We start from the raw sequence: 27471 nt of genomic DNA, 5'->3' as shown, positions 1-27471 counted from the left end.
CCCGCTGGCAGCAACTACTTGTGAGGGAGTTAGCTGGGAACTACCAGAGGCATGCCAATCTCTGTTTGGGGGATATCTTTTTGTTTCCCCTGTATGTGGCTCAAAACTCCGCCTCTGTGGACCCTGCTCCCAATGTCGTGTGTGGTGTTGTTGTCTAGGGGGTTGAAAAGATCTTTGTACATTTCTTACTCTACAGTCTCGTGCAAAATGTCCTGGTTTGTTACAAGAAAAACATGTTATTACACTTGCCTTACCCACAGGATTCGGTGGTACATACGCAGGCTGCCTTGTGGTCAGCGCCTGTATACTTACGGACATCAACTTATCACTTTGCGACTCCCTGTGCCTAGTGATATTTCTGTCGTGATCAATAGCAGCCTCTCTCAAGGTGGACACTGACAGACCTCGCCAACATGGCTGCGTGGTCTGTACCCTAGCTTTTAGTGTTTCTTTCAAACCATCCATCAGTACAGATACTGCTACTTCTCGATGGTTTGGGTTGGTCTTTATGTCTTCTATACCAGTGTACTTTGCCATTTCTAATAGTGCCCGGTGAAAATATTCTGTTGCCGTTTCGGACTCCTTTTGCTTAATGGAAAATATTTTATTCCATTTAACAACGGCAGGGAAATACTCCTTTAGCTGCAAATTTATCCTTTTTACATTATCCTTATTGTACACGTCTGTAAGCGGTACATCTTTATCCAATGCACAATCGGCTAAAAACTGAGTTGCATCAACATTTGAAGGTAAACAAGCTCTTAGCAGTATCTGCCAATCCTTGTTGTTGGGCTCTAAAGTGTTTCCTAAATCCCTGATGTATTTTTGGCTAGCAACTAAGTCCTTCCTGGGGTCAGGAAATTCGGACACTATTGTTCTTAATTCCATTCTGGAAAATGGAGTATACATGGCAATGTTCCTTATGGGAGTGGCTCCAGACACATCTGTTTTTCCATTGGGAACTGCTATTACCCTTACAGGAGCAATTCTAACAGCCTCTTCCTGTGTAGATTCTACAGCTTGTTGTGGTACAATTGTTTCAGTGTAGTGCATGGTGCCGTACTTACCCGTTGACACGACCTCACCTATCCCTCCGCTAGGGGCTTTCACTAATCTCGTGGGTGTCGCTGTGCCTACTGTGGTCTCTGCTATGGTGGCTGCAAGAGAGAGAGCTGAAATTGTTGCTGAATCGTCTTCTTGATCACACTCCTGAGGAAGGTTCAAAACAGGGTACATCTTGCACGGGTTAATACTTGCATGAGTTATTTGGTTAACATCATTAACATTTACAGTGTTACTAAGAGTTTGTGTTTTACAACCCTGTGCGTTTCTCTCCGCAATCAACTTCTCTCCTGCAATGTATGGTGGAGGAGGAGCTGTGGCAATCAACTTCCTGACTGCCCCAGATCCCGCCGCCAGAGCCAAACCTCTCTGTATCTCACCTTCCTGGTGCCATAACTGTAAATAATCATGATGCTGAATTCGTCTCTTTGCTGATTTTACGAGACATATCCTCCTCCTTAAATTTTGTAACACCTCTGGACTGAAGCTACCTATTCTTGGGAACTTGTCCCTGTCTTGTACAGTCATTCTCTCCCATTCATCACATAAAACCTCTGTGTGACTACCGTATTTTTCACACATAATGTATCTTGCCGACCCAATTGGTCGGTCCTCCGAATCAACCTGAACCTGGGTTGATCGCCCCCTACCGGAACAAATGGCCCCCATAATCTGTAGGCGTTGCTTATTCCTCCTTGGATCTTTTATCTCAAGGTTTTCAGCGAACCCTTACAAACAAACCAAGATGTCCTTGGGCAGGCCGGCGGTGGTGGTTTATCAAGTACCCCACTTACTTCTCGCCCACGTTGGCCTGTGCCGCAATCACTGTAAACCAGAGCTGTGGTACCCAACCCAGGGCCCCTGTGAACCTTTAGTTTACTGGAACATATGAGGGTTACCCGCAGGACACTTACTCTTTCCAGTAAAGTTGGGGTTGTTAGATAGTTCCTGAGTGACCAGCGAACTTCCCTTCCAAAAATAAAAAATTACACAAATCACGTCAGAGTGTACAAATAGCGTTTGTGACCACTTTACTCTAATGGTATTTAGGTCAGATTACTAACTACTGCACACAATTACGTGTGGTCCAATCGTTCAGTATACGAGCACTACTTGTCATGTACTGAAAGATCAATGGAATCGATGTTTCCGGCTGCGATTCCTTCAACCAGAGCTTGTATGGCCTATATGGGTTCTGCACCAACACCCCAGGCGTTGTGCCACTGGACTTTTATAGCGGACCTTTTACCTTACGACCTCCTGGTCTTGTTCCTTATGACCTCCTGGTCTTGTTACCTTATGGTCCGCTATACTCTAATGCTCAAATATTATTTAACCAAAGATGCCTCCCTGGCCACCGTATATGTCACTTACACGTATGTTCCTTAACGAGTACCCAACTTTCCTTTTGGTTCCACCTTAAAGTTATATAAACTTTTGTATACAAAACACACTCACTCAACACATGTACACTTTGTTTCTATATCTATTTCTGCGCAGAAATTGTCTTCAGGCCAAAAGTGTTACCAATTAGGAGCAGGATCTGTTAAACTAAATTTCAGATTTTCTAAAAACAGATTTGCGTTATTTACCGCGTCGCGTTATCTACCGCTGTGCGTTACTTATCGCCTTTGCGTTACTTATCGCTTTTGCGCTACTTATCGCTTTTGCGCTACTTCAACTTTATCACAACTTGAGCTACGTGGGCGTAACCAGACGCTACGTTGCGTAGTGTACGCTGCGTGCGTCTGCCTTTTGGATTGCGTACGCTAGTCTTTGTTAGCGACACGTGTACGCAATGCAAAGGATCCACCGTAACACAATATATTTATTTATCAATGTAGATGATCCCTGATCATCTACCGCAATCCACACTGACTGCCTTGTATCTCAGACAAACCGTGTGTTTGTTCTATACTTTAACTATTACCTCTACTTTTAAATAACAGCAAATCTCTTTTTAGCACTTTCTATCAACTATAAAAAAAATTGGCAAACAGGAATAGTGATATACGAAATTTGAAAAAGAAATGCAGATAAATGTATGCGTACGCAAGACAAAAGAAAAATAAACAGTTTTAAAAGACACAAGCGTTTTGTTCTTACTTCCGGTTACCGGGTTCCTTCAGCACTCTTTGTCTAAGCGAAGCAGACGCTTATCCCGTCAGCAACTGCGAGACAACCTCCCACCCTTTTGCTGGGGGATAATGTCTGCTGGTCTACCTAGTGCAGATGTGAAAAGGACCGGACGAGCCCGCAATTGACAATGCTAAATTCCTTTGTCGTATAATCAACCCTTTATGAAGCTAAGAACACTGTACGCTGTTTACTTAAGAAATACCGTAATGATACGCTATTTGCGTAACGATCGCTCAGCCGTAGGCGAGACGCTCAAGCGTCACGTTCGCTCACGGCCCAGTGATCACAGGACACGTTATTGGTTATGTCTAGGGGAAAGATTCGCTGTAACGTAGCATACGCTAGAGACCACGAGGAGGTCACTAGCGGTGCAGACGCTCACAACACTATACCTTGATATTAAACCTTATACCGATGAAACACACAGAATACCTTAATGTGAGTACAGGGTGTAAATGCAACCTTGTGTAACCTGACTATCTACAAAGCTGTTTGAGCGTCACCGACGCTCAAGTGAACACTTAACACTATAGTAAATACACTGATACTGGTTTAGGGTTCCAAAGCCTATAATCTGTATTATATCTAGTATACTTGTAAAAGGGGATAACAGTACATATGATACACTACAATATAACAGAGACTTCCTAACCACAGAACTAAACAATAAATACAAAAAGACAATACTACACTGACCTAAATGCAATACGATACAATACTATAATACTATAAGGTATTTAAGAGAAAAAGAGGAGAGAGAGAGATAGAGAGAGAGAGAGAGAGATTGGCTCGCAGAAAGACAATGATTATGGAGAGAACTTACGCACAAAGGGTATGATCGCCTGCGCCTCGATATCCAGCTCCCGATTATCAGCAGATAACCGTTGATGAGAGAGTGAGAGCTGGATGTGGTCGGTCTGCCTATTTATGCCCCACACACAATGCAATCTCCTAGTCCCTACAATCCTACAGTTTATTGGACACAGGAATTCGGCCCTGTACTGTAACCAAAGGTCATAGGTTGATTCATACAGGTGGGCTGTGCTGATTTCCAACAGCTCAGGTGGGCGGGGAACTGGGTTTCCCGCCGCATACCTGAGTATGTGCAAATCATAGAAATGGACATAAACTTCTTATGTCCATAACTATTCGCACGAGCGATTAATACGCTCCAAACCAACACCGGAATATTGCTAATTAAATACTCTTCCGATGGGTATCAAACACTGCTGTATGACTCCTGTTAGACCCCTCGTGCAATACAAAGAGGGATTCCTCCGCTCAGGGACATTCTATCTAAACCAAACTTACAGAAACTATTGAGGGGAACATGATCTATAAACTACATTAATTGTGAACTTTTGTAACGAATGAGTCGCACGCTACGATCACATAAACTCTACCGTAAATGCGCATACTGCGCGTGCGAGTGCACGCTATTGCGGGTATGCGCTTCCACGGGAGAGCGTACGCATGCGCAGCACGGACCAGTGTGCGGTGCAAATATGGCAGTGTGCACTAAGACATTTTTCTGACTTTGACATACGATACATAACTCATTTATTCAGTGTTTAGGGAGTTTTTTTCTTCAGTAGAATTCCATTGTTTTCTTTAATTATAATGTTCTGAGAAAATTAGTATCAGTTAAAAAGGGTACAGAATAATAAACAGATGAGTCATATTCTGCAGTATGATGCACTTTAGATATGATGGGTGGGATATAATGAAGATCCGAGTTCGGTGGCTGTGCGGGCTGCCGGCCAAACTCAGATGTTTTTTAAAAGGGCTATATGTACAAGGCTAAACCATGCCTTGTACATGATTGCGACATTACAAAGATGTCCGAGTTCGGCAGGAATCCCGCACAGCCGCCGACCTCTGACTTCATTACATCCCGCCAGATGAGTTTTAGGAGTAAACCTATCTAAATCACTACTAAATCACTACTCTTAGCCAGTTGGTGGTCAGATATTGCGGGTCATTCCCACCCAATCGCACCCTGCATTTTTTTGCAGCCATACGATCGGGTCTGTACTACGCATGCGCACAGGTCGCAATGCGCAGGCGCGTCGCTAGCCAGCGACGGGGTCACCGGGCAGTGATGAAGCTAACAAAGAAAGTGATCGCACCGGCGATAGCAAGAAGATTGACAGGCAGAAGGCATTCCAGGGCGGAAACTCACCGTTTTTTGGGAGTGTCCGGAGAAACGCAGGCCGTTCCGGAGGAGGGTTCCTAATGTCACAGCTGGCCCGGATCGTTGCAGCATCTGAGTAAGTGCTGGGCTGTGCAGAAACTGCACAAACTTTTGTTTGTGGAGATCACTGCACAGCCCATCGCACCACTGCAAAGCCTTTAACCCCCTCCCCTGTAGGTGGCGATTACCTGGTCGCAGCAGTGCAAAAAATAGCCTGCGTGCGACCTGGTCTGAATTAGGTCCATTGTTCTATAAACATTTAAAGCTGTATGTTTCTCTGTCATAAGTTGATATTTATGTAGTTGAATATATATGTTATATTGTTAAGAATACCAGGTGGCAATGCCTCGAAATTGTATTGACCATCTGGACTCTTTTTTACTACATTTGTGGTGGGGAAACATTTACATTTCAGAAATGTTGTTTTACTCAACTCATTTAGAAGTGTTTTAAGCTTTACTTTGGTTGCAAAGTTGAAAACCAAGATACAAATTGAACCTCTCATTTTTGTAGCATCACTTGTGTGAGACCCCTTGCAGGTTGGTCAAAGAGTTCTTGGCGCATGAATGTTGCTGTTTCAATGATTTGGCAGGAAAAAAATAGATCACTCTACAGATTGCTACTTATGTCTTACAAACATTTCAGCCATCAGTTCTAAGTCAAAGCACATTGTGACATAACCTAATGTACCATCTGCCATAAGGCCTTTGCCTTGTGGTGAAGAATTGCCTGTACCAAAGCCTCCAGAAAGTGCCATACTTAGTGATGATGAACAAGAAATGGAGCTCGAAGAGCATGGTAATGATCACAATGCTGTACAGGCATGGGAACCTCTGCTGCATTGGAAAGCCAATAACATAACTCCTCAAACTCCGTCATTTTAATTTAACTGTAGTGTAATGGAAAAGCCAAGAGGGCTCCATCACACTTACACCAGCCTCATACCCATTCTCATTAGAAAAAAGTTAAGGTTTGATTCCGCACAAGTATCAGATCAGAAAGTATTAATTATACTTACCAGTATAGGTCAAAATTCTCGGCAAGGTGCCACTATGAGTTAAACTGGTGGTGCACCCCGAAGTCAGTAATTGCTTACGGTAAACCTGTTGCACAAGAAAAAGAAAGACTTCTTTGTGGGTGCACTCTTGTAAAAATAAGTGTTATAATGTTTCAGTGAGAAAGTTAGAGAAAGTTAAAACTTAACTTTTAATAATAACTCTAAAAAAGTTTATCTCCTAGACAAATAAACAAACATACATAACACATAACAGAACAATTTAGAAAGCGGTTGGCAGTAGGAGTATATACTGTCCAATGAGTATGATCCCTATTAATTGGGGAATTGATTGGCAGTAAGTGTATATACTATCAGATAAATTTGATCCCTTTTAATTGAGAGAAATCTGGCGGTACAAAGCTCTATCCCAAAATCTGATGTGGGGACCTGGTGTTGAATAAACACTGTCTATGCTGTTATTGTTGTTATTTTATAATGTGGCAGCTTTTGGAAGGTTAGCAGACTTAGGATAGTTATAAGTGGGATACCTGAAATAGCAAAGATGGAGTATTAGAATAAATGTGAATCTGCTGTCAATGTTAGACTGGAGTTGTTCCTAATTTCAAACCTAGCACACCGGGTATTCCCTGGTAGTCCCCCACCAGGTACTAGCCCGGCCCTCTACTGTTTGGCTTCCAAGATCGGATGGGATTGGGCAGGAGCAGTGAGGTATGATGGTAGGTTATGAGTATTGATGTGCATCCGTCTCCTGAATCATATATGAGAGTTCAGAAAATATTCAGAGTAAAGATAAAGTGGATCTGCTTTTGGTGTTAGATGGTGGACAAATGTCCCACCAGTTGGAGAACTGCCGTGGGAGGGTGAGTCCCTCAAATCACCAATGAGAGTCCTGAATGGAAAAAAAGAATTATGAAGAAGGCAGATCCCTTACTTATAAATCATAGGTCAGTGCTGCAGCAAAGAAAATAGAAAAGGGATATAAATAAACAACTACACAGGTCCACCTGTGGTTTAAATTTGCTCTGGTTGCAACAATTGTCCCCACTCTGTGGTTGATAGAACATCACATAGATAAACAAGGTTTGTCAAGATAAATGTCACACTGTAACAGAGAGAAGCCTTATTTGCAACTAATGTTTCTGTTTATATGGTAAGCTGCATAACACAAAAATATGCGTAATTTACATGTGGTAATCTTATGTCCGGGTGAGGGACAATTGAACATTTGAAGCAAATTCAGTGGAGGATAATTATGGGCAAATCTGGACCATCAAGCATTTCTTTAATTGTAATACAGTGGGATTAATATACTGCTTGGTTTGCACCTGCAGTAAGAAATACATGGGCATGACGACCAGGGCATTCAAGCACAGAATCCTGGAACATGCAGGAAATATAAGAAATGCCACATCAGATCTTAGCAAGATGAGGAAACTCACATCAGTGGCTCGTCATTTCTATGCCTCCCACAGAGACTGCACAAAGGACATGAAGATATTCGGTTTGGAGCGCCTTCACTTGGGAATCAGGGGAGGGGACTTAACACAAACTCCATAAGTAAGAAAGTGAGTGGATTTTTTGCCTAGGAGGGGTACAACCAGAGGGACTAAATGAAACCATTAACTTTGGTATCTTCCTCTAACACCTCCTTTTATCTTGCAATATAATTGAATCTGTGTGTCCACTGTGTGAATCCACTACAGTAGATGAGCTAACCTATCTTCGTCCAGTCCTTTGTGTCTATTTGCTCCAGTGGCTGAGCTCACCTATCTATGTCCACTGTGTGCATCCACTCCAGTGGCTGAGCTGACCTGTGTCCACTCCACAGTGTGTTCATTCACTTCAGTGGCTGAGCTGACCTGACATATCTGTGTCCACTGTGTCCATATATTCCAGTGCTGCTTAGTGTTAATATTGGCTGAGTTAGATTACAGTACAGGCAGTTTTTATAGTGCAGGAATTTAGTTACATCTATTGTCTAAATGTGTCACACTGGAGCTGTACTGTGACTCCGCAGGCCATGCCCACTGCGCCTTTGTTGATATAATAAATGTAGGTGGTGTGACTGGCTGATTTGTGTTGTCATTTACAAAAAATAAATAATTGCTCTTTTTTTATACAAGCTGTATGTGTTGTACCCCACTGCACCTTTGGTGACATAGGAAATATAAATGCCTTTGTTGACATAATAATATAAGCAGTGTGACTATCTATTTTGTGTTATCATTTTCAAAAGAGAAACAGTTGCTCTGTTTTATACAAGCTGTGTACTGTGTATGCCACTGTGCTTTTGTTGACATAATAAATATAAGCGCCTTTGTTGACATAATATATATAAGCACATTTGTTGACATAATAATATAAGGGGTGTAACTCATCGCTTTGTGTTGTCATTTAAAAAAATAATAATAATTGCTTTTTGTTATATAAACTGTGTGTGCTGTAAGCCACTGCGCTGTATGGACATAATAAATATAAGTGGTGTATTTCTCCACTACTGTGAGCTGTCATTTCCAAAAAAAGTAAAAAAGATTTGGTATTTTTTATTTTACAACCTATGGGCAATGTATTCCACTGCAATATAGTTTACATAAATACAAGTGCAGTGACTCCCCGCTGTGTGAGTTGTCATTTGTAAAAAAAAAAAGTAAAAAATTGCTCTTTTTTTATTGTACAACTTGTGTGTGTTGAATTCATTAATATGGATATTGATCAGTTGAGAGAAGGGCAAGAGCAGCAACCATCTAATAGTGCTGCAGCTGCTGCCAGTCTAGATAGTACAATACCTACTAAATGTGGTAAAGGGGGCAGAAAGTTTAGGATGGGGCACGTGAAATTGAAATCTTTCACAATTTTAAAAAAGGGGTAGAGGTGTCACCTTATAAAGTGACAAATCAGTGCTCAAAATAAGAACACTAAGGTTCAAACTGAGCCATATTGTGTTTTAATCACAGTTTATTTTTGAATAATTTTAATATACAAGCAAACCCATAGGGCTGTTCTCTTTTTCTTGATTGCACTAAGGTTCAAACTGTGTTCAGAAATCCCTGAGGAGAGTCTAAGGGTGTCTATGCTAACTATGTGTGAGTCTGACATTTCTCACACTGTCCTCATAGAGAATACTCTTTTGCCCCTCCTATAAGTTCTGCGCCATCTTCACATGTGGGGGGGAGCAGTACAAGTAAATATTGTAATGAAGACATAATAAAAATTGTGGATGCTTTAATGGAAATGGAATAGGACGAGGGGATAATTGTGTACTACTACTATCTGAAACTAATGAGGATGTTGATGATGTTGTTTGTGTAAGTCAGCCACCAGTGGCTGCAGTTCTTGCCATGATATAAAAAAGATAGGGATTCTGATACTTAAAACCAAAAAAGCCACCTCTTCGGTGTGGGATAATTTTTACCTAAATCCTGACAATGTTTGTGAAGGCATCTGCTCCATTTGTGAGGCCAAAGTTAGTAATGGTAGGTACGTTAACCATCAAGGAACCTCCTCCATGTTATGTCATTTGTGGTGAGTTCATAATTTTTTTTTTAAAGATTACAATGTAATTAACACGCTCATCTTCAATCTCCTTATTAGTGATTAGAGGTACAATAGTTCTTCCAATTATTTTGTTTCTGGGCGGCCAAACAAACCAAGCACTCCAGCCACAAAAGTGGCAGTGTCTGTCGCTGAAGTGCTTTGTTTGTTTGTGCATGTCCTCGTTTTTACTATCCAACATAAACGAGTATGGTAGGGCATAAGGAAAATTCCATCTTGCACCACTTTTCTTTTCTGCCACTGCCGAGTGGCAGTGTTTTATAGATGTGCTATAAACTGCTGTGTTTGTGCTGCTGCTCTGTTGCTTAGTACCCGGGCAGAGTGGTAAAAACAATATTATGACCTGTGAGCTGGTCAAAATTGATTGGAAATAACTGGAAACTAATGTTACTGAAGTTAATAATACTGTAGTAAGGCCCAAATGATGTGATTTGTGCAGTTTTTATCAATTTAAAAAAAAATACAGAACAAAAACGCATGAGGACGGTTTTGGCAAAACCAAAATGCGAAGTTAATACAGATCCAAAACCAAAACATGGTGTCAGTGCACATCCTTAATTCTCATAAGAGCATGCTAGTTCCCTTGATAACATTTTTTGAGGAAGCGCTCTCACGCCATAGCTGATGCTCTGCTAAAAACTCAGAAACACAAATCTTTACAAGAAAACTTGCATATTTTTCTGTTTATTGTGTTTTTCTGAGTTTATTGTGTTATCTCTTTCTATTTTTGTCTCCTATTTGCAAATATTAGCCTGTCATTGAACCTGATGAGCAAACATGGGTTGTTTATGCAAATGCATTTTTTTTTTTTTTTTTTAGTAAGGTCATATTTGAGAATCAGCTTAAAACTGTTTCAGGTCAAATCAAGCCAAATCAAGCCAATCTAGTTCATTTGCATATTTGCTTATTTTTTTCTTTGATTTCATTCATTTTACTTCATGTTTGTATGACGTCCTTTGTCTGCTCATGAGATATGGGATACCTAGTAAAAAACTAAATGCTACAATTGTGCATTGTGTAACAGTATGTTTTAATGAAATACATTTGATCCTCTATATTACAGCAAACATCTTTTACAAAATATCTCACATGTAACCAATGCTATTTTTATAGAAAAATAGGTTCAGGAACTCCCAGGGGTCGGCAGTGGTGGGCGGCGCGGTGGGGCAATGTGGGAGGAGCTACAGTGGGCAGAAAGAATACAACCTTTTCTGCTGTAAGGGGCGTGGCCTTCCTGCAACAGGCATGGTCTTACAGGAGAAGATTACCTTTTAGTCTCAGTTTTGCAAAATGCACGCCCACACATTGTCCACCACAGGAAAAATAAAAATCCTAATTCAAGCGCCTTATATTATTCGTCATTTTTTATCCTTATAATAATGCCCCTTGCACAATATGCCACACACCGTAATTCCCATTACACATTATGCCACACACCGTAATGCCCAATACACATTATGCCACACTGTAATGCCCATTACACAATAACACATCATAATGCCCATTACACAATTTGCCACACATCATAATGCCCATTACACAATTCGCTACACACTGTATCGCCCACTACACAATATGCCACACACCATAATGCGCATTACGCAGTATGCTACACATTGTAATGTCCATTACACAATATGCCACACACAGTTATGCCCCACACACAATAATGCCCCTTACAAATTATACCTCACAGTAACGCTTCTAATTACTTTTAAATTACATACTCATTGTCAGGGGTCTCATGCTCGTTGCCAAGGTTTCCATGCTCGTTGCCAGGGGTTTCATGCTCTGGGTTCCATGCACATTGCCAGGGGTTTCCAGCTCGCTGCCAGGGGTCTTATGCTCATTGCAAAGGGGTTTACTGCTCATTGCAAGGGTTCATGCTCATTGCCAAGTGGTTTCCCTGCTCGCTGCCAGGAGTCTCATGCTCATTGCCAAGGGGTTTTGTACTCATTTCCACGGGTTTCATACCCGTTGCCAGGTGTCTACCCTGGCATTCTACAAGCCAAGACTGCCAGGCTGCTGCTTCTCCCGGCAGTATGGTGCACAGCCCCATCCTGCCAGCACAGAGGGCACACCCCTCCTGCCAGCACGGAATGCACCCCCCTCCTGCCAACACGGGGCACACACCCCTCCTGCCAGCATGGAGCACAGCCCCCTCCAACCGGCACAGAGCGCAGCCCCTTCCCAGCAGCCAAACCTCCCAAGCAGCCCCGAACAGCCTATCAGAGGCTTCTAAGTGCGACCCAGGAGTAAAATCCCGGGTCGCACCATTCACATTTAACCCGGGTTGTTTACCCAGGATGAAAGTCCCAGTAAAACCCTTGGTAAATTGCAGAGGTGGCGACCCCGGAGCCTGTTCCCGGGTTGGTGCCTTTGAGACATACAAAAATCCCAGGCTGATGTGCGTTCATGTTCAAAAATCCGAGATTTTCAAGTATGTCTGAAACGGGTATACTGTAAATATAACCCATCTCAGGGAAAAGACAGGGATAGTATGAATGCTTTTGGACTGTCACACTGCTAACAAAGCAACACAGAGACGTGAATACTACAGTACATTGTCACTTCATTCATTATACAAATTGCTGTTTAAGAGTTTACAATTGGTGTCTGATTTATGAAGTGGCAATATATTTGAGCCTGGCTTTCAACTATATAGATCATTATAATAATGGTCCCTTTTATTTTGGAAATTAAGTAAGAAAATTAACAGTATTGATTGTTGAAGACACACCTTTGTTAAGATTCACAAATGTTTTGACATGTATAGTTATATTTTTGTTAGGCGTCTTGCATTCAGTTTAATAGAAGCTGATTCAGAGTCTCACACAATTAGACTGCATTGTGTGCTTGGAAATTAAAATGAATATCCGCCTGTATTTGTAGCTGGCCTCCTCTATCCAGCCCCTGTACCATGCCTCCTAATAAGTAGCCCCTACTGCATTGGGGACAACATAGAAATTAGGCATGGCCTCTTCTCACAAGAGAAGTGGGCCAAACAGTCAGGATAGGGAAGTGGTGTTAATAGCCTCAAGTTTACGCTTAGTGATGGTAGCCTTAGGATGTAGAGATGGAGAGAGATAAGTTAAAAGAGAGCAGATGGTAGTCAGAGAGGGGAAATGCGGAGTTGGAGAAATCAGAAATATCACAACGGTGAGTGAAGACCAGATCAAATCAGATCCCATTCACGTGAGAAAACAAGGAAGTCCACTGGGAGAGACCAAGTGATGATGTGAGGTTAAGGAGTTTAGAGGCAGGGGATTCTGTGGGGATATCGATTGGGATGTTGAAATACCTTAAGATAACGGACGGAATGCCAGAAGAGAGGAAGTGAGGAAGCCAGGAAGCAAAGTTGTATAGGAGTTCGGATGAAATGCCAGGGGGACGGTAAATGACAGCTAGTCAAAGATGAACAGGTTGGAAGAAGCATATAGCATGGACCTCAAATGTAGAGAATATAAGGGACGGTTCTGTGTGTATGAGTTGGTAGGCATAGCTAGAGGGTAAAAGGACCCAAAACAACTGCCTTGGGAACTCCAGGTGGGGGTGGGAGTGAGAATGTAAAGGCCACAGCAGAGAGTGCATCAGGAGTAGTGGTGTCAGGGGGGGTAATCCAGGTTTCAGTAATGGCTACAGATGCAGGGAGTTGTAGATGAAAAGGTCGTGAGTGGGTACCAGTTTGTTACAAACAGATCTGACATTCCAGAGGTCAGATGATAGGGGGTTTAAGTTTGTAGGAGAGATGTGAATAAGATTATCAGGGTTGCTGTAGCATTGGGGTGAGATAAATTTGGGTAGCAGGGATAAAGCAGATGTAGTGTTGATGCAGGCTCCTAAGCTAGGAGAGGAAACTGCAGGAGGAGGGCAGGGAGGGAGTGATGTGGAGTGACAGGGAAAGGAGAGAGGGAGCAGCGCCGATTGGTGGGGTAAAGATGACTGAAAGTGGGGAAACAGGAGAGAAGGGGAAGTAAAAAAAGAGGGATGGATGGGAAACAGAGGAGGGGAGAGAGTAGGAGATGTAGGAGACTAGTGGGGATGAATCAAGATGGGAGGAGGGACAAACTAAAGGATTAGGAAAACAGTGTGATGGGGATGTCACTGGACGCAGCACTGGAATCGCAGATGCAAGCAAGAGGCGTCTTTTCCCTACAGACGCCTCCTGCAGCATTAGCATATTAGTTTACGGTATTGCACAGTTGTTTCCTACTGTACAACTATGAATCAGGCCCATGATACGCAAACACAATTCCGACTGCGGAAAACAGAAGAGGCTCTGCTAAGTGAACCCCAGTGCTATATGCATGGTAGGTTGTGGCATATGACAGCAGACAACTTTTATAGTATGGAGCAAATTTGAAAATATACTTTACAAGTATGTAGGCCTTGAATCATTCAGTATAACAGAGCATGCAGTAAGGCCATAGTAGCACCATACTATTAAATATGAACGCTGCTAACCAATAATGCTGCAGAAATGCTGGTATACAGAACTGCTACTTTTTAACTGCTGTTTTTTTACAACAAAACTTGATTGATAAAATTATAACAAGTAATTGCAAACTATTCTATCATGTGTGCATTAATTTGACTTTTTAAAGTGTTATTCAATTAACATTTAAGTTAGTACATAAGAAAGCTGTAATAAATGTATGCATTAAGGAAATTGGTTTATCTTCAGTGATAGCATCTCAAATTTGACGCATGAGTGTCTAAAGTTTGATGCTTGAACAGTTTTCATCGTCTGTGTAATTATTAGATATTTCAGTTTGATGATGAGATATTTCATATTTTAATTTTCTTTATGTCTTTGTCACCTTGTGACAATAGCGACAATCATTTTATTTTTATATTATGATTCACTGGCAGTTTTGGCATTTTCAACTATTTAATACAACCCTAAGAATTATATACAAATACAATAGGTTATAGCACTGCTTTCAGTTGGAGAGGCACATTGCAAAACTGTCCCTTTTTATTAACTTTTTCAGGTCAGAATGAGTATTTAAGTGGCCATTACAAACTGTGCTGCACTTTTCCACTTAAACATTAGGGTAAAGCACTCCTAAAGCTAGAAAGACCGCAGTGTTAGAAGCAGAACTAGAACTTTCTGGGTCCCATAGGCCATAGCATTGTTTTGAAGGGCTTGGCAAAGCTTCTGGAGAGACACCCTCTCTACATTGTTTGTTCATTTTATGCACCATGGTAGTTCCCAAGTTCAGTTATGCCCCATAGTAGGGCTATAATTAATTTTATGCCCCATTTTAGGTTCCCAGTTAATTTGTATACCCCATTGTAATGCCCTTGTTCAGTTAATGCTTCATAGTAGTACTCCAGTTCAAGTTATGCCATGCCGTGCTCCCAGTTCATATTACGCAACATTGTAGTGCCCCTGTTCACACTATGCCACACAATGCACCCAGTTTAAATGATACCACAGTGCCCCCAGTTCACATTATGCCATGAAATGCCCCATTGCATATTACGTCTGGAATGGCACCTTGCAACCAGAATGTCTGCTGCAGTGCCACCTACAGCGTACTTTAGATACTCCCAGTAGGCACCCTGCACTCAGTGCAGCCCCCAGGCACATCATCGGTCGTGGCAAGATCGGGGACGTTTTAAGAACCAGGCTCACCGAAGCTTTGTTATGGATCTGTCAGCTGCTAATGTAATACGGCTATAATGCTAACTTCTTGTCTAAAAATCTTTCTTCTGTCTAGTGAGGTCTTTTGTACTGATTGCTGCGTGATATGAAAATCATTCTGCAGAGCTGTAGAGCTTAGCTGTGTCCTGCTATATAGGATCTACCTTAAAGGTTTGCAGTATACACTCCTTACAGCATGAACATCTATCTCATTCTAGTAAATGTAATCTTTGTAAATCTGTGCAAAATCCAGAACATTACTGTTGGTCTTACACATTGCATAAAGAACACACTTACCCACTATCCTGACACACAATACCATTAAAAGTTGAATTCAATAACATGGAAAGGACGGTAACAGCTGAAGAGTAGGTATTGTCTGGGGATGGGTATGAAATGCCAGCATTCAGATTACCTGCAGTCACATGACCGACCCGGCATCACAACAGTGAGAATCCTGACACCAGAGGGGGGGTAAGTATTTTACCCCTCTCCCTTCCCCTAACCTAACCATCCGGGGATGTCGACTAGGGCTAACCCTCCAGGGGTGTCGGGTATGGCTAACCCCCCCCCCCCCCCCCACCTCAATACGGCTGTTGGTGTTCTGGCGCCGCTCCCCAGCGGGGTGTTGGGATTCCGGCATCAGTCACATCCTGACTGATGAGATGACAAATGCATCCCGCTGCAACACGATCTTGTAGCTTGTAATATAGCAGTGAAAAAGGCCTTGCAACATCTTTGTGGCACTTAGACAAATGTACCTACATTAGGGATATAAACAGACAGTAGCTGAAGAGATAAACTGCTTTAAATTAATTAATAACTGCTGATCCTTATTTTGTAGATTAGTTTAGATCATATGTAATAACGTTTTATAAAGAAAAGCTAATTTTCTGATTAAGAACTGCATGAATGTTTCATTCTGTTTGTTGTATATTTAGTACAGAGCTATTAGTCTGTGGCAGAAATGTCATTCAATCCTTTCTGTATAGTAAACACAATTGTGATACTGTCATTGTGCTGCCTAGAAAGGTCCAGAAATTCCATTACATTTCCTGGCTTTAGTCATGACTATAACAATGTGAAATCCTGTGTTGCAGAATCCGGCAATGTGTCCACAGTTGAAGATGGTGCAGAGTGAAGAAATGTCAAAGACTGAAAGAGAAAGACATTGCTAAGTAATGAAGATTCCTGCTGTTCCCTTGTTTTCCATTGTGTCTCTATCTACTGTGAATGAAGTTCACAGGGCGCATAGGCAACACACTTTGACAATCATTCTATGAGTGCGGTTTATATTTTGCAACTTCCTGAAGATCTCCCCTGCAGACAAAATGACTGGGCAACTAAGTGAAGATACATCTGAGTCTCCAAACCTAAACTCCGATGAGCTGGAATGCAAGATATGTTATAATCGATACAATTTAAGACAGAGGAAACCAAAAGTCTTGGGCTGTTGTCACAGAGTATGTGCCAAATGCCTTTATAAACTTGTAGACTGCGTGGAGTCACCACAGTGCGTCATTGTTTGCCCATTTTGTAGGTTTGAGACCCGTCTGCCTGAGGATGAAGTCAGTAGTCTCCCTGATGACAACAATATCTTACTTAACCTTGCATGCGGTGGGAGAGGGAAATGCTCTGGAGACAATCCTACCGAGTTGTTGCTTACTCCAAAACGTCTGTCAACACTGGTCACCCCATCCCACAGTTCTACCAACTGCCTTGTGATCACTATTATGGAAGTCCAGAGAGACAGTTCTCCAGCTCTCAATGCCACCCCTGTAGTAGAGTTCTACAGGCCTTCCACGTATGACCCAGTGTCAATGCCTCAAAACTGGACAGTGTGGAACTGCACGTCTCTGATCTGCCAAACCTCAGTGCGTGTCTTTGTTTGGTTGCTGGGATTACTCTACTTCAGTTCCCTGCCTCTAGGAATATATTTGTTGGTTTCAAAAAAGGTTACCCTTGGGGTTGTCTTTGTGAGCCTTGTTCCTTCCAGCCTTGTTATACTAATGGTATATGGCTTTTGTCAGTGTGTCTGCCATGAATTTCTGGACTGTATGTCCACCTCATAGATCTGAAAGGGGAAAAAGAATATCCACAATGTTATTCCAATTTCTTACAGAGCTATAGAAAATCTGCATCTAATGTATGCACAGTGGGGCAGTTAAACCACTTATACAATGCCACAAAAGTTCAACTACTTCACCCAACATGCAAGTACAGTAACTACTAAGAAACATCAGGATAATAGAGCTGTGGCTTCCCACTGGTCCACTAAGGCTCCCATGTAAGAAGCATGCTTGCACAGTGGACAGAACATGCAGATTTTGTCTGGAAGCATTATTACTATCTATCTATCTATCTATCTATCTATCTATCTATCTATCTATCTATCTATCTATCCTCTCTCTCTCTCTCTCTCTCTCTCTCTCTCTCTCTCTCTCTCTAGATATATATATATATATGTATATATATATATATATATATATATTGCTGACTACTCAAATAAGATGATTTAAAATATAAGAAAGCAAGAACTTTTAGCATATTGTTAGTATTTAATTATTGTCCTTAGTTATTTACGAATTAGAGGGCAGTTTTCTTTTCTTTTTGTACTGTACAAAGGTTACATTTGCTTATGTTTCCTCAGTAACCGCTTTGATCCCACGGCTGCAAAAGGGAGAAATAAGCAATTGAATTCTGATAGTTTCTGTTTTGTAATTCTACATTGTCACAGAAAAGCTGAGATTGCAATCTTATCAGAGTATCTGCAGATAACACGGCATTGCTCTGACTACATTTCTTGTTAACGTTAGTAAAGTGATAACTCAGGGAAAAAAATAATGTCTATTCCTGACCTAGGAAATGTGATATTATTTGCTCTAATTTAATAGAGCTGAGTAAATATTGGCCTTAGATACTGTGTGAAAAATTCCTTAAAACAGTGATGATTGTACACATTATCATAGAAAGCAGTGTCAAGAATGTGTTTTAAATACATTGTTTATGCCAGGGATCTGCAACCTGCAACCAAAAGTCATACTACAATCTGGATGAAAAATAACTTGTACCCTTCTCCTATATACTTCATACTGTAGGTAAAAATGATAATAGGTTGTGTGTTAGTACCTTTCTTATATTGTATGTGCAAAAGCCATAGGACAGAGGAACTTCATATAAAATGCTGTGCTTGATTAGTGATGTCACTTATATAATGAATGGTTTTCATTATCATAAATATTGGTTGAACCACAAAATAGATGCCGTCACTGTGTGCAGGCAATGGATCCATGCTAATCTTACTGTTTATCGGACAAATTACTGCCTTGGAGGGAACTATTTTTTAATATTGCCACTACCATATATACAGTACTAGCAGGTTGCAGACCTCTTTTCTAAGCTAGCTTATTGTATAGATTTGTTTGTATACTCTTTCATTTTAATACTTGACTCATAATTATCGTTAGGGAAAGCTGAGTGGCAATGTTATTTACCATTCACCTTACAATAATAATACTAATAATTAAAATAATAATGATATTTTTTAAGACTAAATGCAGAAGGGTTGCTCCATAATGCATTAACAGCAATGTTCGGACACATAGAACAGTATACAGCTGCCCGTACCACTAAAAACATCAGTGTGGTCTGGTTATCACATGGTTCAATGTAAATACTCCACCAGGTAAACTCCGTTACTCCGCCATGGATGCCTGGTGGAGTATTTACATTTAACCATGTGGTAACCAGCCCACACTGATGTTTTTAGGGGTACGGGCAGCTGTATACTATTTTAAGTGTCCGTGTCTGAAGTTGAACATTGCTGTTTTTTAATAAGTACGTTAATGCACTATGGAGCGCCCCTTCTGCATTTATTCTTAACAGATTCCAATACCTGTGGGACATTAAAGAAGAGAGCAGCAGTCCAACACACTAGAAAATTGAACTCTAGTGCGATATAGTGTTTTTTTAAAAAGTGTGGTCACACTAGTGTGTGTGTGTGTGTGTGTGTGTGTGTGTGTGTGTGTGTGTGTGTGTGTGTCACATACTGTGTCAGCTTCAGAAGTATCAGTTATCAGCGCAGCATTTGTGTTTTATCTCTGTATTTGTGAATATATATATATATATATATATATAAATATATAAAACATGTAAACATGCAGTACTCCAGGGTCAAATAAACTCACAGTGGGAATCTACGTTTCATGGATTGAACTCCATTTCATCAGGATGCCTATCCTGATGAAATGGAGTTCAATCCATGAAACGATGGAATCCATGAAACGATTCCAACTGGTGTCACTTTGTGAGTTTATTTGATCCTGGAGTGCTGCATGTTTACATGTTCTACTTAGCTGCCGTTATGCTCTGCAGATTGTGCGGGCACCCGGACAAGTTTTATATTGCGTTATAGGAGAGGAAGCAGCCCTAATGGGGTGAAGTATGTTGAGGGGGAGGGACCTGTGAAGAGGGAAGTGTCACTCCACAGAGGTCCTAATTCTGAGATAGACACAGTGCTTGCTTTATGTTATGATAATATTTACCTGCAAGTTTATGCATATGCTGCTACAATGACCTTCCCTGATGTACATCTGTACATCTGAATATACAAGGACTGATATGCCCACTTTCAGTGTCTACTGACACTGCAGTCATGCCTTTAATCTACTACTGATTTTATTGATTTTTTATTCTACAAACCCCTCTTTTTTTTTACCATATATGTCTCAAAGTACAGGGAGGGGGAGCACACACTACTTACAGCACATAACAGGGACACAGCAGACCAGCGCAGCGGAACCTGTCCCAGTGGGCCAAGCTACTCCTGATTGTTCCAGTGGGCCAATCCGCCCCTGATTACATACATAGCCACCACATTATTACATGAATAGCACCACATTACATGAATATCACCACATTACACGTATAGCACCGCATTACATGTATAGCACCACACTACGCGTATAGCACCACACTACATGTATAGCACCGCATTACATGTATAGAACCACACTACACGTATAACACCGCACTACACGTATAGCACCGCACTACACAAATAGCACCACATTACAGGTATAGCACCGCACTACATATGTATAGCAGCGCATTACATGTATAGCACCACACTACACGTATAACACCCCACTACACGTATAGCACCGCACTACACAAATAGCACCACATTACAGGTATAGCACCGCACTACACGTATAGCACCGCACTACACAAATAGCACCACATTACATGTATAGCACCACATTACATGTATACCACCACATTACACGTATAGCACCGCATTACATGTATAGCACCAGACTACGCGTATAGCACCACACTACATGTATAGCACCGCATTACATGTATAGCACCGCACTACACGTATAGCACCGCACTACACAAATAGCACCACATTACAGGTATAGCACCACATTACACGTATAGCACCGCATTACACGTATAGCACCACACTACACGTATAGCACCACACTACATGTATAGCACCGCATTACATGTATAGCACCACACTACACGTATAATACCGCACTACACGTATAGCACCACACTACACAAATAGCACCACATTACAGGTATAGCACTGCACTACATATGTATAGCACCGCATTACATACATAGCCACCGCATTACATACGTAGCCACCACATTACATAAATAGGCCCATCATCATGGACAGACATTGGGCAGCTATAGGGCTGAAGGACTTTGCATAAGAGAATGTCCCAGGGCTGGCTGTGAGTGCTGCCTGGTCAGCTGGCATCCTGAGAACAAAGTACGTCCTGCTCCTGTCCAGTCCCCAAACCAAACACTGGGGCAGATGTATTAACCTGGAGAAGGCATAAGGAAGTGATAAACCAGTGATATGTGCAAGGTGATAAAGGCACCAGCCAATCAGCTCCAATATGTAAATTAACAGTTATGAGCTAATTGGCTGGTGCATTATCACCTTGCACTTAACACTGCTTTATCTCTGGTTTATCACTTCCTTATGCCTTCTACAGGTTAATACATCTACCCCACTGTGACCGGGGACGCCCTAACCCTTATACCAACGTGATAATGCAAATAATGTAATTAAAAGTAACCTCTCTGCCGGGTACCCTTCAGTGCTCAGTTGCCTCTCTGGCCAGTTCAGTGAGAGTGCGGGAGCTAGGGTGGCTGCGAGTGTAGTGAACCCGGCTCCGGCCATCGCTATGCTGCTGCTCCCGGGCCCAGGCTCGTTGAAGAGACCTTTGGCTGAAGCCAGAGAGAGGATGCTGCTGGGCTGGTTAACTTTCTCCAGGTCCCCCATTGGTAGAATAGCTTCACCACTTTTCACGCTAGCGGCATCTGGAAGTGCTCGCTAGCCTAACTTCCAGATTGCGTTCCAATAAACCGCAAGTACTGGAAGCAGTGTGAGCCAGACCAGCCTGAGTGTGAATCAGCCTGGCTGAGGGGGATATGGGACCGGCCCATCGGAATCTGTCATATATATATTTATAATCTTTTTATTTTATTTGTTTCTGCTGAAATGTTTTCAATGCAACTGGTAAAGGGACCCTTGGAAATACTATACAAAATGGTTTGTGACCAATATTTTTATGTACAGATGGCTGTTCAAAGTAAGATGTAATACTGTGTGTTGAGAAGTACAATATTATGGTTTGAAATCACTAGCAATAGGAACATAGGACAGTGACCTAGCAGAGAATAGAGATCCTGGGGTGATTTGCTGTTAGTAAATCAAGCACATAATTAGAGCCCTTAGACTTACATACATGCCTGACCAATCACCCAGACAGATCCATGTGTTACATAAGTAGCACATATGCACGGTAGCTAACAAAATAAAACAATTGAACAAGCAACATACAGTGTGTACTGTCGCAGTGTTAATCCTACTTCATCTCACATAATTAATTAGATAACAATTATAGTGAATCCTGTTTGGATTCTAAGGAGGTTTGACGTCAACAAGCAGTTCTGTGACCAGGTGTGAGGCTTCAGTGCATTATATGACTCTGCTCATTTTCCTGCACATCTTTATGGAATGTAAGGAAGAACAAGTGAAGATACATTGCTGCAGAGTTTCAGAGGCACATTGTGGAGAATTGGATCCCGCCACAGAAAAACATACAAAAACTGGAATTAGGGTTTATGGGCTATAAAATGACTTTAAAGAGCTGTGACTCACGTTATAAGAGGAAGGAAGTCTCTTGGTGCATAAGACATTGTGGAACAATTGCAGATGCAAATCAAAAAGGCAAATGAAAAATACATTTAAGTAAATAGGTTACGCAACAGATACACTTTAAGTACTAACTATATTATTCTAATTTGAGAAAAATACAATAATAGGTGGTGCACTTAGTAGCTTCTTTATGGTGCTTAAAATAATGGTTGTGAATAATTGTATGGATGCAATGGTGTAATTTATGAAATCACCTTCTAATCTAAATGAAGAAATATCATGCTCTTCTTAGATAATAGTACAGTAACTCTTTGGGTTATATTTACTAAAAGTTGATTTTCATGCATTTTTATATAATTTTTAAATGTTAGTAAATCTGTGTTTTAGGCCCTGAAACACAATGTTGATTTAAATCAATCAATTTTCAACTATTCATCAACTAAAATCAATGAAAATCGACCTTTAGTAAATATACCCCATGGTGTGCAAGGCAACTCTTTGAGTACAAATGGCTGCACAAAAAACCACAAATGAGTGATTAAGTCCAGCCAACTAGGCACTAATTACTAGTGTTTTGCCTTCCTGCATTAGTATTCCTCCAGAAAAGCTGCTTTGTGTTACTGCACATGATGCTGAGTGGTAAATATGGGATGCAGTTAAAATACCGGCTGTCAGGATCCCGGCGTTCAGGAGACCGACGCCGGAATTCCGTCAGCGGGTGAAATACTGATAGTTGGAATCCCATACACCACCGGGTATTCCCGCTTGGTTGGTGGGTCCACGCCACCAACCAAGTGGGAATATAACCTATGGCGAGCAAAGCGAACCACCGGTTCTGAAGCAAGCGCAGCAAGACCCCGAGGGGACTCGCTGCTGGGATTCTGACAGATGGGATGCTGCTGTTGGTTTACTGACAGCTGGCAACCCGTCTGTCGCTATAACATACCTATCCCGTAATATACATTTAACAATGAAAATAATGATATCCTATGCAGTTTGCCCCATATCAATACATACTAATCTTAATATGTATAACTACAACTGGAGAGTCACTTAAATAGTAAATAAACATTATTTGGTTTAAATCTATGCTGGATAGCATTTAACAGATACAATAGGCAATGCATTATGTGCCAGACAGGTAGAACCCCACACAGCTGTCAAAAGCTTTCTTTTAGGCCATATTAGCAATTTTGGTACAGGTTGAGTATCCCATATCCAAATATTCCGAAATACGGAATATTCCGAAATACGGACTTTTTTGAGCGAGAGTGAGATAGTGAAACCTTTGTTTTTTGATGGCTCAATGTACACAAACTTTGTTTAATACGCAAACTTATTAAAAATATTGTATTAACTGACCTCTAGGCTGTGTGTATAAGGTGTATACGAAACATAAATGAATTGTGTGAATGTAGACACACTTTGTTTAATGCACAAAGTTATAAAAAAATATTGGCTAAAATTACCTTCAGGCTGTGTGTATAAGGTGTATATGTAACATAAATGCATTCTGTGCTTAGACTTGGGTCCCATCACCATGATATCTCATTATGGTATGCAATTATTCCGAAATACGGAAAAATCCCATATCCAAAATACCTCTGGTCCCAAGCATTTTGGATAAGGGATACTCAACCTGTATATCCAGGCAGTAGCACACTTCATTATATCATTCATCAGCTAAGTATTTATTTACTGTTATAGATTAGTGTGACAGTGCAAACCTGTTCCTGTGCTTGAAGCTGATGTGTTAGCGCTAACATAAAATCTGTGATATACCGTATGTGGCAGGTCCCGTGGTAATATAGATTTTGTATGTGATGTCTTGAAATCTACTAAACTCTGTTGTCATATTTGTAGTTTGGGTCTATTTGCCTTATTGTCTATTTTGTCATTTGTAAAGAAAAAAATGTATATGACCTATTACTCAGATTGATGTGTTGAATATGATCATGTGCATAAAATATCTATTTATTGATTCATGAAGTGCTTTGTGATGTTATTGCAGGTGTATGTGCAAGCAAGGGCGGATTGGGATTAAAAACCAGCCTGGGAAAATTTGTGGAAGCAACCCTAGAGGGGGCTTGTCTGTTGAAAGAGGGTGGTCTGTGGAAGGGGGCATCCAAAACCGAAACGGACATCCAAAACAGAATAAACCACTATTCATAATCAACACACATAGACTTTAATTTTGAATCAATTTCAAAATTGAATGTTGCTAAAGGGAAGATTTGGACAGTGAAAAATAATGTCGATTTAAGTTGACCTTAAAATGGAATACAAAATTGAACATTCGTAAATATACCCCAGAGTCAGAGGCGTCCTTTCTTGCGTATTTGCTGAAGTTGCGTCTGTGACTTTATGTTAATCCCATTACTAAAGTGGCAAATCAGGGGCAAACAAGCCTACTAGTAGAAAGCGCAGTGGTCCGATATATATCCTCTGTGCATGCTTTCTACTAATAGGCTTGTGTGATCCTGATCTGCCAGTTTTTAACATTTCTGATGTACGTGTGATTTATCCTAAGTTGGGTCAGTCTCCCCAGCCCCCCCAGTGTATTTCCAGGCCCCAAGTGTCTCTCCAGCTCCAGCTATAGAGAGATTACAGCAACATACACAGGTGGCAGGAGAGCGACACGGGGGAAAAGAACAAGAGAGAGAAGAGAGAGACAGACATAGTCAGGGTTGGACTGGCCCACAGGGGTACAGGGGAAACCACCGGTGGGCCCTACTGCCTGGGAGCCCACCCCCTCCTCTAGGCATCAGGTTCCAGACTGTGCTGTTACTAATCTAGTACATTATCATGCATGCACTGCAGTATTTACTGTATATATATATTTATCTAGGGGACCAACACTTGCAAAATGGTTAGGTAAACCAATGTGGCGGCTGGGCACACCCCCTCTAGAGACTGGCCACACCCATAAACATGGGCCCCTACCACTGTATTCCCCCGGTGGGCCCTACATGCCCCAGTCCGACACTGGACATAGTAGTAAGAAAGATGGGAACAAAAAAGGGTATAGAAAGAGACAGAAGAGTGTCAGAGGGAGAAAGAGAAACAGATGAGTGGGGGGAGAGGGAGATGGATAAGAAACAGCTGAAACAGAGGCCTGAAGTAAAAGGGTATACACACTAGGCGATTTCTGGCTAAAAAATAAACGATAACGACATTTATGTCATCGTTTATTTTTAGCCTGAAATCGTCCAGTGTGTATAGGGGTAATATTGGTGACCGATGAACGATACACGCTCCCGCACGTTGTTCAGCGTTCACCAATATTGAGCTGACATGCAGCTCAACCCATCAATGTCGGGCTAAGCTGCATGTTCGAGAATGCCAGTGGTGGCGTCAATGAACGTTATCGTTGAACGATAATGTTCAGTGTGTACGAACTATATAGTTGAATACTATACAGTTCAACTATATAGTCATCCATCGCCGGCAATCCCGAACCGCGTAGTGTGTACCCGCCTTAAGCGGAGGAGAGAGAGGAGGAGAAAAAGAGGTCAGGGAGAGAGGACTAGAGAGAAAGACTGAAGTGGATGTAGATTGGCATGTGGACGATAAGGTGGTAAGGAGATGTCTAAAAAAAACTCACCACTACAAAAATAACAGATACGTGGAGGGGGAAAAGTGAGAAAGACAGAGGCATGCATGGAACAGCTTCACAATAGGGCAGAAAGCAAGAGAAGGGAAAACAAACAAGACTGAGGAGGAAAAAGAGAGACAGTCATAATTACTTGCAATAATAGGATTTAACACCAGTTTTGCCCCATAATACAGTATGCATCAGTTTCTTTTTGAATACAGAGGAGTGCATGCACTGTAACAAAGGATAATCCCAAAACTGAAAATAGAATTTTAATTACCTCCCGGTAAATCCTTTTCTCGTAGGCCGTAGAGGATGCCTGGGTCCATATTAGTACCATGGGGTATAGACAGGTCCATTAGGAGCCATTGGCACTTTAAGAGTTTAACAGTGTGGGCTGGCTCCTCCCTCTATTCCCCTCCTACCAGACTCAGTCTAGAAACTGTGCCCGAGGAGACAACATACTTCGAGAGAAGGAAATACACAGATAGTGGCGAGAGTCATACCAGGTCACACAACAAGGCAAATCCGGCCAAAATGCCGGATAAACTCAGCAACAGCTGAAACAGTACTGAAACAGTAAAAAACGCAGAACTTACCTAGAAACCGGGCAGTACTGAACTAAATAACCACTGCAGGAAAACGAAGCGCTGGGCGGGCGCCCAGCATCCTCTACGGACTACGAGAAAAGGATTTACCGGTAGGTAATTAAAATCCTATTTTCTCTTACGTCCTAGAGGATGCTGAGGTCCATATTAGTACCATGGGGATGTACCAAAGCTCCAAGAACAGGAGGGAGAGCGCGGAGGCTCCTGCAAAACTGCTTGACCAAACTTGAGGTCATCAGAGGCCAAAGTATCGAACTTGTAAAACTTAGCAAACGTGTTCGACCCAGACCAAGTAGCTGCTCGGCAAAGTTGTATAGCCGAGACACCCCGGGCAGCCGCCCAGGAAGAACCCACCTTACGAGTAGAGTGGGCCTTAACAGATTTTGGATACTGCAATAATGCCGTATAATATGCATGCTGGATGGTGAACCTGATCCAGCATGAAATCGACTGCTTTGAAGCAG

The 27471-nt window shown here is 41.6% G+C and overlaps 1 protein-coding gene and 1 pseudogene across 3 annotated transcripts in view; one reads left to right on the top strand and one right to left on the bottom strand.

The window, feature by feature from the left end:
* RNF182 (ring finger protein 182) overlaps positions 1-19238 on the top strand; it is a 206060-nt gene extending 186822 nt beyond the window's left edge. For all 3 annotated transcript variants that reach the window (XM_063924955.1, XM_063924953.1, XM_063924954.1), the window contains exon 2: positions 16716-19238. In XM_063924955.1, the coding sequence (XP_063781025.1) occupies positions 16947-17687 (741 nt within the window). In that variant the 5' untranslated portion in view covers positions 16716-16946 and the 3' untranslated portion in view covers positions 17688-19238. The remainder of the gene's footprint in view (positions 1-16715) is intronic.
* On the bottom strand, positions 7018-7135 carry LOC134930360 (5S ribosomal RNA; annotated as a pseudogene).
* Positions 19239-27471: the final 8233 nt, after the last annotated feature.

Source organism: Pseudophryne corroboree, chromosome 5, assembly GCF_028390025.1.
Source record: "Pseudophryne corroboree isolate aPseCor3 chromosome 5, aPseCor3.hap2, whole genome shotgun sequence".
Lineage (NCBI taxonomy): Eukaryota > Metazoa > Chordata > Amphibia > Anura > Myobatrachidae > Pseudophryne > Pseudophryne corroboree.
This window is presented reverse-complemented; position numbering and strand designations above follow the sequence as displayed.